Below are 11,090 nucleotides of genomic sequence, written 5' to 3'. Positions count from 1 at the left end.
AGTTAATTCGATGTCGGAATTCGATAATTTTTGTATGGTTGAACTCGTATCGGAACGGGTATTCGAATTTTGTGAGTTTTTTCGGGATTCGAGATGTGGGTCCCTCTACCGGTTTTTAAAATGAATTTCAAATTTTAATCCGGAAAATTTATAATTTCATATGGAATTGATTCCTACGATTCGTGTTGAGTATATTGAATTGTTTGTGACTAGATTCGAGGCATTCAGACACCAATTCGCGAGGCAAAGGTTTATAGGAATCTTGAGTTGGTTGCAAATCGAGGTAAGTGTCGTAGTTAACCTTAACTTGAGGGAGTAAGACTTGTTTGTCTATTTGCTACGTGATTTAATGTGCGGGTACAATGTATATGTGAGGTGACGATTACTTATGCATTGTGTTGAGTCAAAGCATGCGGGTGGAATTTGTTTATTGTGATTAATTTCCTATTTAATTAAGATATTCCTGCTTAAGTTATTATTGTTTATTTGATCATTCTTCATAAAATTATTGTTGAATATTTTGGAAGGTGAGTTCGGTATTCTGGTATTGAATTGATTGGTAAGTTTTTATCTCTGCATTTTAATACTCTTCCGAATTTATATTATTATTTTCATGGTAAGAAAAAGTGTAAAAGCACGAAAGGTGATGCCGTACCAATTTCACATTATTATTTATTGAATTATGAAGTGAGGAAGAGAGTTAAAGCACGAAGGGTGATGACGTGTCATTTTCAAAGAGTGTAAAAGTACGAAGGGTGATGCCGTGCCAGAAGAGAGTTAAAGCACGAAGGGTGATGCCGTGCCAATCTTATTATTTATTTATCAATTTATGAAAAGAATGAGAGTAAAAGCACGAAGGGTGGTACCGTGCCATTTTCATATTATCATCTGCTCATTTTATTTTTGATGAATTAATTTGCTGCTTCGTGACACTTCTCCTACTGAAATTTCTATATCATTCCCGTTCGCATGTTCTCTCCCAAATTTATAAATTGTTATTTATTGTGTTATTGTTGCTTCATATTTATATATACTTGTACATGTTGTTTATGTACGTGTCTTGTCATAGCCTCGTCACTACTTCGTCGAGGTTTGGCTCGACACTTACGGAGTACATGGGGTCGGTTGTACTCATACTACACTCTGCACTTCTTATGCAGATTTTGGAGTTGGTCCTAACAGTGTACCATAGACTTGCTCGGATTCAGCTACCCAGAAGAGACTTGAGGCATAACTGTACAGCGTCCGTAGTTCTGAAGAGTAAAGTCCCCTTCTATCTTATCTTAGTTATGTATTATCTTTCAAATATCTTAAATTTTATTCAGACCTTTAATTATATTATTCTAGTAGCTCGTGCACTTGTGGCACCAGATTCGAGGATGTATTTGGATGGTTCGATTGTTATTGTCTTCCGCACTTAATTTCAGTAATTGACTTCCGTTTAAATTGATTTGTTTAAAAATGGTTAAGATTATTTTAACGTTGGCTTGCCTAGCAAGTGAAATGCTAGGCGCCATCACAATCCTGAAGGTGAAAATTTCGGGTCGTGACAGTAACTGATCTCACTATTTATAGCTATGCCTAGGGAAAAAGGTCCTAGAATCGTGCCCTCCTTTAATGCCAATTATGAGGGTCATTGATGAAGATGTAATGTTGAGCATAAATGCCAAATTCTTTATAACGGACCGTCGCTCTTAATGCTGTAGAATATTCCTTAGTAAATGCTACCGGGCGCAGGGCATTTAATATACTTTTATGGACGTTATCCATTCCGGTGACAAGCGAAGTGGCTGTGTTCGGTCCTCAGCCATTCAATCTTGGATTCCACATGACCTTATTTTAGTCAGCCACATGTCATATCATATTTTACCCTATACAGATAGTCCCCATGCTTTTCGGTGACATAAATTTGTATTACCGGGAAGTTGGTAGAGACACCTTTTTGGCGGGAATTACTATAATTTCCTTTGAAGGTCTCTGACAGTTGATTAGACGCACGTCTCTTTGCATTTATTGCCCCGAACACGCGTAGTCCCATGATTCAGCACAACTTTTGCCGATTATCGAGGTAATCTTGGCCATGAATTTAGCCGCCAATATTTTACTTATACGCAACTTTCTTTTCCTTAGCGTTTCTCAATTGCTTGAGCTTCTGATTTGCATCCTTATTTTCCATCCCTTTTCTAATTTTCTCCAAACAAACTCGTTACCTTCTTCTTTTCCAATGGTTTCTTCCTCCAAACGTGGTGGTCCTACAAAGAATAAGAACAAAATCGAGGATTCCCTTCCTCCAACAGTGGATTCCATCATCGCAAGAATGCTTAGCACTTCGAAGGATTTTGAAAAGAAAATTCCTACTGCTAACCCACGTAAATGTGCTGTTAGAAATTTCCTGATGTGAAAAAGGATTGCCGCTGTAATGAGTTGGAAATTATCACTCCTGATTTATCAGAGTGAGTGACCCTTCCCAATGAAGGTTTTACATACTTTTTCATGTATCCTTTTACTTTGGGTACGCTTTCTTTGAGCGGAGAGCTTGATTCAGTGATTGCGGAGTTTTGCCTTCACTGCCAGATAAGTGTGGCACAAGTAAATCCTTTAGTGTGGAGGACAATCTCCTGCCTCCGATGCTTGTGCCAAGAAACTATAGAGGAGCTAACCTTAGATCATGTGATAAATCTCTATTCCCCCAAAATCTTCCGCGGGGGAATGATAAACCTTTGTAAGCGTGGCCACAATCCTAAATTGTCTAGCATGGATGAGGACAACGACCATGGATGGATGAAATGGTTCGTTGCAATTGCCACCAATGACATCATTCCGACAACGGTTTTATCATTTCCGGTTGCTTAGAACCGCACTCGTAAGTTCTATGTGTAATATTCCTCTTACTAGATATTCTTCTATGGCCGTATCATCTCTTCACCTTCCGCATGTTTAAGTAACTCGATGGCTCCGACCGGTGGTGGAAGGTTTGAACCGATAGATTTAGAAGATTTTGGACGTCATAACGCCCAAAACTCGTTCGTGGAAAGAACTGGCCCTTAAGTACGGGTGGAAGGCCAAAAATCACGGTAACTCTAATTTACCTTGCTTCAATTTTTATATATGAAGAACTTGGTTGACCTCTTCTGACTTTGTTCATGGAATTAGGTCTACCTGCGGGTTCTGTTGCTGTCCCCGAGGAGGACGTTCTGGCTGATCCTGATGATGCAGTGAGGCTGCTTTAGGAAGCATTTACTCGAACAGGTATCTCCGGTCCTGTTTCGGGTGCAAATATTTCTTTACGGAGTCCCCGAACGGAGGATAAACAAACAAAGATAAGACGCTCCTCCGCGGCCGGGAAAAAGAATAAAAGGGCAAAGACGAATGCCCCCGAATCGTCTACAGTGGCGATGATGACTGGTTCTTCTTCTTGGCCGATCGTAGAGACCATGATGATTGATGACGATGATGAAGCTGTTGATGAGGGAGCTTCTTTACAAAGAAGGCGACGATCCTCATCATCTCAACAGGATGCTCAACCTGTTGAGATAGTTGCACCAACTGAAGACGACGTCTCAGCATTTTGGGGAGAATCTGATTTAGTAGAATATGCCAACTCCCGCTTCCGGGCCCCAATTGCTGTAACCGATGCTACGAGGCTGAGTACCGGGTCCCTACTGTCTTTGGTTGGCGAGCATCAAACAACTAGCACTGCATTGGATGCAGCTGCTACTCACTCTTCAACTCCATTAGCTTCATCTCCACCTTCACCAACACCAGCAATTGCTACATCATTTCCATCTTCGTCTACTCTTCCACCAGCAGTTGCTACACCATCTCCATCGGCCGCACCTGACCATGAAGAAGGTGTTCCTCTTCCACAGTCCCCAGTTCATGGGATTTTGGGGCAAATTTATGATGCTTCTTCTAAAGATCCACAAAAGAGGAGGAACATCACTCTTTCGATCTCTACCGGGTGCAACCTGCTATCATGGCCAGTGGAGCTTGCTAATTACCTGAAGCCTTTGGCTTCAGAAAAAGACTGAAAAAGATTCAGACACTTTCGGGAGAGTGTTTGTTGAACAATGCTATGCATAATGCCACAGCGGTACGTCCCTTCCTTCCTCTTTTATTTCTTCTACTTTGAACGAATGTATTCTAAATTTTACCTCTTCTTATTTTGTAGGACAACTTTCTTGCTTCTGAGGGCCTTCAAAGGTTGATTCCTGAGAAGGAAGAACTTATTTCTGAACGGGATCAACTTTTGGCGGAATGAGACTAGACTGTTCTCCGCCTCTTGGAACTGGAAATCAGAGTTGCTGAGGCCGTTATTTTGGAAGCTCGTTTGCAGTAAAGAGAGGAAGAAGTGGTAATCCTTAGCCAAGAAATTGGGCCGCTGAGGGTTAGATTTGATAAGGCCAAGGCCAAATGGGCAGAAGTCCAGAATGCCGTTCTTGCTGCAACCGATCGCGAGGCTGCCTCCGCTGAAAGAGTGATTAACTTGGAAGCAGCCTTGAACTCCAAAAGTGAATAACTTGTTGCCGTGGAGGCGAAACATTCCCAACTAGAAGAGAAGTACAGGAAAATTATTGAGCATAATAGGCTCTTTAGTTCAACTGTCCATGAGCTCGACGTCAGGCTCCAATCTGCTAGATCCGCCCGGAAAAACCTTTCCGCCGAGGTTACCCAACTCAAAGAAGAACTTAAGTGCCGAGTGGCATCCCTCATTATTGAAAAAACTTATTTCATGTATAGCATGAGGAGAAAAACCTTGGAAGAGGCCAAAGCTGGTATCATTGATGTTGATGCCGAAATTGCTAAGCCCCGAGAGTTTGAGTTGGCTCCCGGTGCAGTCTCGATGCTCCAGGTTCTTCTGATTCTGGTTTCGAGTTTTTGGAAACTAAAGAAGGATCGGAAGGCTATGAGACGATGGCCAAACTGGGGAAAGCATTGAGTCATCGGCAGAACCAACTACTCTTTCCGGCAGTGCGAATACTTCTCTTCCTCCTAGTCCCGGAGCCACTGTATTTTAGATTTTTCTTTCTTTTCTCATTTTGTACTCGTAACGTTTTGGCCCGTTCTTGTAAATAAAGATACATTTTTTTGTTCAAGTGTCATTTGAGTCTTACTTTCATTTGACTATCCATGCACGCCTTTAATTTTTGCATTTGCTCGAGCATTCTGTGCATGTTATTCAATTTGCGCTTTACTATGTGTAGTCTCGGATGCCTTTTCTTCGAAGCATTTTGGTTTATAGTATTATCCCTTTTACGTGAGGGTTTTAATGAATATTTGCGTATTTTTGCGTTCTTTTCATATGCGACTTCGGGTGTATTTTTTCCCTATGGCATTTTGGATTCTGGGCATTGATACTTCCGGAACCAACCCTTTAACGTGAGTTTTTATAAAAGAGGACCTTTTAATCCACCTTTTGTTTTAGTGTTGATCCATTAGACGGGGAAAACCAAAAAGTTGTGGAGTTATTGATCCGTTCTTACAATGTAGGTTAGCCTTCCCATTCTAATCAAAAGAAAGAAAAAGAGAAAAACCTCTATGGGGAAAGGCAGGGCAAGTATAAAGATGTTTCTAAATTTTACCTCTTCTTATTTTATAGGCCAACTTTCTTGCTTCTAAGGGCCTTCAAAGGTTGATTCGTGAGAAGGAAGAACTTACTTCTGAACGGGATCATCTTTTGGCGGAACGGGACCAAACTGTTCTCCACCTCTCGGAACTAGAAACCAGAGCTGCTGAGGTCATTGTTTCGGAGGCTCGTTTGCAGCAAAGCGAGCAAGAAGTGGTAACCCTTAGACAATAAATTGGGCCGCTGAGGCTTAGATTTGATGAGGCTAATGCCAAATGGGCAGAAGTCCAGAATGTTGTTCTTGCTGCAACCGACCTCGAGGCTGCCTCCGCTGAAAGAGTGATTAACTTGGAAGCAGCCTTGAACTCCAAAAGTGAAGAGCTTATTGTCGTGGAGGCGAAACATGCCCAGCTGGAAGAGAAGTACAGGAAAACTATTGAGCATAATAGGCTCTTTAGTTCAATTGTCCGTGAGCTCGACGTCAGCCTCCAATCTGCTAGATCCGCCCGGGAAAACCTTTCCGCCGAGGCTACTCAACTCAAAGAAGAACTTAAGCGACGAGCGACTTTCCTCATTGTTGAAAAAACTTATTCCATGTATAGCATGAAGAGAAAAACTTTGGAAGAGGCCAAAGCTGGTATAATTGATGTTGATGTCGAAATTACTAAGGTCCGAGAGCTTGAGTTGGCTACAAAAAAAGGACTCCCGATGTAGTCTCGATGCTCCAGGTTCTTCTGATTCTGGTTTCGAGTTTTCGAAAACTGAAGAAGGTTCGGAAGGCGATGAGGCCGAAGGCCAAACTGGGGAAATCGTTAGCTATCGGCGGAACCAACTACTTTTTCCGGCAATGCGGATACTTCTCTTCCTCCTGGTCCGGAGGCGCTGCAGTTTAGCTTTTCCTTTCTTTTCTCATTTATACTTGTAACATTTTGGCTCGTTCTTGTAAATAAAGACGACTACTCTTTTCGGCAATGCAGATACTTCTCTTCTTCCTGATCCGGAGGCGCTGCAGTTTAGCTTTTCCTTTCTTTTCTCATTTGTACTTGTAACGTTTTGGCCCGTTCTCGTAAATAAAGACACAATTTTTTGTTCAAGTGTCGTTTAAGACTTACTTTCGTGTGACTATCCACGCCTTTAACTTTTGCATTTGCTCGAGCATTCTACGCATGTTATTCAATTCGCGCTTTACTATGTGTAGTCTCAGATATATTTTTTTCTTCGAAATATTTTGGTTCCGAGTATTATCCCTTTTAGGTGAGGGTTTTTATGAAAATTTACGTATTTTTGCGTCCTTTTCATATACGGCTTCGGATGTATTTTTTTCCGATAGCATTTTAGATTCCGGACATTGATTCTTCCGGAACCAACCCTTTAAAGTGAGGGTTTTTACAAGAGAGGGCCTTTTAATCCGCCTTTTGTTTCAGTGTTGATCCATTAGACGGGCAAAAGCAAAAAGTAGTGGAGTTATTGATCCGTTCTTACAATGTAGGTTAGCCTTCCTATTCTAATCAAAAGAAAGAAAAAGAGAAAAAACTCTATGGGGAAAGGCAGGGCAACTATAAAGATGTTTCCAATAAGACCATAAGTCCACTTTCAGTTTAGACAATGATGATTAGTGTGATCGAAGTTTTAAGTTTTTATATACAGAGGGGTCGTTTGTTACGAGGTATAAAAAGTTATAGTGCTGATATTAAAATTTAATATACCTTAATACTTTATTTGGTTAGCAACTTGTATAAGTTATTCCGGGATTAAAATTAATAACGGGATAACTTATACCTTATAGAGGGTGGGGTAATTAGTGCCAGGATAACTTATACCTTCTTCTTAAAAATTATGCAATTGTTATTTTTAATACAACATATCAAACAATGGATAAAAAACAATACAAGAATAACTAATCCTACTATAACTTATCCCGGACATAAGCCGAATTCAAACCAAACGACTCCTTTATGTTATAAATATCAACGGTGAAAGGATTTCTACCCAATCAATGCAGCATGTTATTGCCGTGAAAGTTTATACTAATAGCTAACTTTTCTTCGGAACATAGAACGGAAATAATTTCTGCTAAGCATTAACAAATGAATGTTGGGTACCTCCAAAACTTGGTTCAATTAGCTAATTGAGACTTTAATTGATACTCTAGTAATTAATAACACGCCAGAGTAAAACAATCTTACTAAGGAGTAAAGATGGAAAGCTGAAAAAGGCAGAGGGGGACACCATAAATAAAGACGCGAGGGAGAGATTTCTCATTTTTCGCATACATTAATCTATGCTTGTAATGCCACCTCTCAATACAGTACCTCGTAATTTTTTAAATTACAAAAGCCAACACTAGTATAAGTACTAAAAGGTAATCCGGTGCACGAAGCATTTTGCATTTATATATGATTCGGGAAAATACCGTATCCAAGGATGTATGATGTAGGTAATCTACCCTAATGCAAGCATCAATGGCTGATTCCACGACTTGAATCCGTGACCTATAAATCAACGAACACAACTTTGCTCCCCTTCAACATTAGTATAGTACTAGGACATCAAAATACTTCCAAGAAGAAACATACGTTTAGCAATATATATAAGAAAAGAGAAGATTCTATCTTGTTTTTGGGGCCTCTTTTTACTGGTTTAAACCCAACAAAATACTCCAAACTACACGTTCTAACTCTCTGGATGTTCTCTTCTTCTGATTAAGATTATTCCACCAGGTTCAACAAGCACAAGCAGGCCGCAAACAGCTCGAGATGATAGCCCGGACGCCCTTCTGCAAAGAATTTAAATAAATTAAAGGAAAAATTTAGCACAAGGAAAAATATTCACACTTAAATAAGGTTGCATATAGTAATCTCAGGAAAAGGAGTTTTCAAAAATTCTTTTTTCTATTATCTTGTGAATTAAACTTTAACATGCAGTGCAATAAAAATCTTTAAAATAAACCAAAAAGTGATCAACTTTACTAGTAGCATTTTCGTTAGAACTCATCAACCACTCTTATCTTTGCTTTTTCCCTGTCAAAAAGATTACCACTTTAAGCACCGTCACTTCAGAATAATTCATCAGATGGTTTGACACCACAAAAGAAGAATGGCGATCACTTTCAGTTTTTGACCCACAAAAAGTCCCTTCATTTCTGGTAACGTGAATGGGAGGAACAACTAGGAATGCAACCTTTCGGCTACGGGTTCTATTGACACAGATTATGAATATATATATATATATATATATATATATATATATATATATATATATATATGTAAAATCTACTAAAATCTCAACAATTATTATATTTGAACCCGATTTTTGTTCGACCCGTTTACAACTTTGATACAATTTGCTCATCAGCAATCACTACTAGCGGCACCAAGGTCTAGGTCGCCGCTAGTAGTGCTTGTGATAAGGATAGACGCAAGAGCGGATTAACAATAAAGGTTACGAGTTCACAGAAGTCAGTAAGTCACAGGTTCGACAGAACACACTTAGCTTATTAGTAGTTATAAGGACCTACCCTTGTAGGCTTAGCATAGAGCAACTCAGGGGAAATCTTGTAGAGATCTTCATCAATAGGATTTTTGGGCACACTTTTAGCTGTTGGAGGAGATATAGGAACAGGGCTTGGTGCTTCTTTCTCAAAATCACACACCACCCATGCATCTTTTCTTGCTTCTTTGTAACTTGCCTTTTTCTGCCCATCATAATTTTACAGTTAACTTTTGCACTTCATATACTATAAACAAAGGATATATCCGGAGAAAATCACATCCAATAGTAACCTAAGCTTGTTGAACTAATTTAATTCTTGAATGGAATGGATATAACAAGTGGCGTATCCACGAATTTCACACAAAGGGTTGTCAAAATTCAAAAAAGTAACCACATATAAAGAAAAGGGATTTCAATATACTTATCTAGCTACACATTATAATTTTCTAACAAAAGGGTATCAATCTCTTGGACAAAGATGGCTATGCCATTGGCTACAGGGACGTACCCAGCCTTACGATACCGGATTAAGTACTATTGACGCAGAGTATAATTATGTGCAAAAATTTATTAAAACTGCAACAAATTAAGTAGTAGATATGAATACATAACTTTAAAATATAACAGGTTGAATGCTAAAATTTGAGATTGAACCCATAAAATTTAAATCTTGAATCCGCTTTTATAGGCTATAACAAAGAAATAAGCTAAGAAGCTAATGCTCATAAGTGGCGGAGCCACCTTTGTTCAAGGGTTAATAAATACTTTTTTTTGCCGAAAAATTACACTGTATAGTTAGTAAAATTACCTTACGACGAGGTACAACGATCATGGTAGGTGTAACAATATCATTGTGGTAAAGATCACCAGTGACATACAAATCAGAGTCTTGGGAATAGCTGTAGTGAAACAAACTAGCTTGCCTAGCTGATTCAAAACACTCTGTAAAAGGAATTGGAATTTCATTATCGTTACAATCCCAGCTACCAAATGCTGGAACATGGCTTCTCTTAAAGTAGTAGTTGCTCTCCTGTTTTGAACCAAAAAGAAATAAAAATCAAGAACATAAACTCATGTTCAAAATGATAACAAAAATGGATATTTGACCTAACTAAAGCTGAAAAGTTAGGTTATAAATTGGACTGTGTATATCATAAAACATAGCCCTGACATTAAAACCACAAGTAATATGGATGAGTTAGAACTCTGATATCATATGAAAAAAATGGACTTTCCAGTAAGTCAACCTTAAAAAACAACCTTAAAATGATATAAGGTGACAATATGTCATTTCCTGGAATAATCTAATTAAAAAAAACAAACGGGAAATTAAAGAAGAGATTACGAGTTACTTACATCCATTTTGGTGTTATAGCAAAGAAACCAGTAGAATATTTAATATTGATCAAAGTTGACTCATTTTATAAATATGAAGAGGGAATGGGAGGATCTTTTAAAGGAGCCTGAAATGAGTTTTCCATTTGTTGTTGGTGGGCTTTTAAAGGAAAAAAAGAGAGAGAAGAGAATAGAGAAAATTCCAAGAGATATTACTCCTTAACTGTAGAAAAAAGGTGAGAAACAGAGAAAGAGGACAAAGCTCAGATATAAAGACAAGAGGGACAGAGAGAGGTAAGGCAGTAAATTCAGCTTTTACTCTTTTTGCTTTATGGATTGAGAGAATTTATTTACAGTACTTTTTTCTCCAATTTGTTTGGTCTTTGTTGAGACAGTGTGTATACTGATGTATCATTACAGTATAATATAATGTTATTGCTTTCTGACAATGAAAATTCAAATCAGTAAATGGCACCAATTTAAGGTAAAGTTTCAAAAGTTGAGATAAACTTTTTAACCTCACAACTGAAATCTTATTTTATACTATATAAAATAATACATAAATTTCCGTTAAACTTATACAGGTACTATTATTTTATGCAGAAAACTAAAAATGCAACCAAACAATGTATATAATTCATTACCAATTTTTTTTTGTATATAGTTAAACAGAGTTTAGTTTGGTGATTAAATTATT

At 38.4% G+C, this 11,090-nt stretch overlaps 1 protein-coding gene across 1 annotated transcript; it reads right to left on the bottom strand.

The window, feature by feature from the left end:
- Nucleotides 1-7,937: 7,937 nt before the first annotated feature.
- Nucleotides 7,938-10,585, bottom strand: LOC104085438 (uncharacterized). Its single transcript, XM_009589461.4, has 4 exons — nucleotides 10,415-10,585; nucleotides 9,867-10,088; nucleotides 9,084-9,260; nucleotides 7,938-8,342 (listed from the first exon to the last, which is right to left on the bottom strand). Exons 1-4 carry the CDS (start codon nucleotides 10,418-10,420, stop codon nucleotides 8,289-8,291), a joined length of 459 nt encoding a protein of 152 aa, XP_009587756.1. The 5' UTR covers nucleotides 10,421-10,585; the 3' UTR covers nucleotides 7,938-8,288.
- Nucleotides 10,586-11,090: the final 505 nt, after the last annotated feature.

This window comes from Nicotiana tomentosiformis, chromosome 6, assembly GCF_000390325.3.
Source record: "Nicotiana tomentosiformis chromosome 6, ASM39032v3, whole genome shotgun sequence".
NCBI lineage: Eukaryota > Viridiplantae > Streptophyta > Magnoliopsida > Solanales > Solanaceae > Nicotiana > Nicotiana tomentosiformis.
This window is presented reverse-complemented; position numbering and strand designations above follow the sequence as displayed.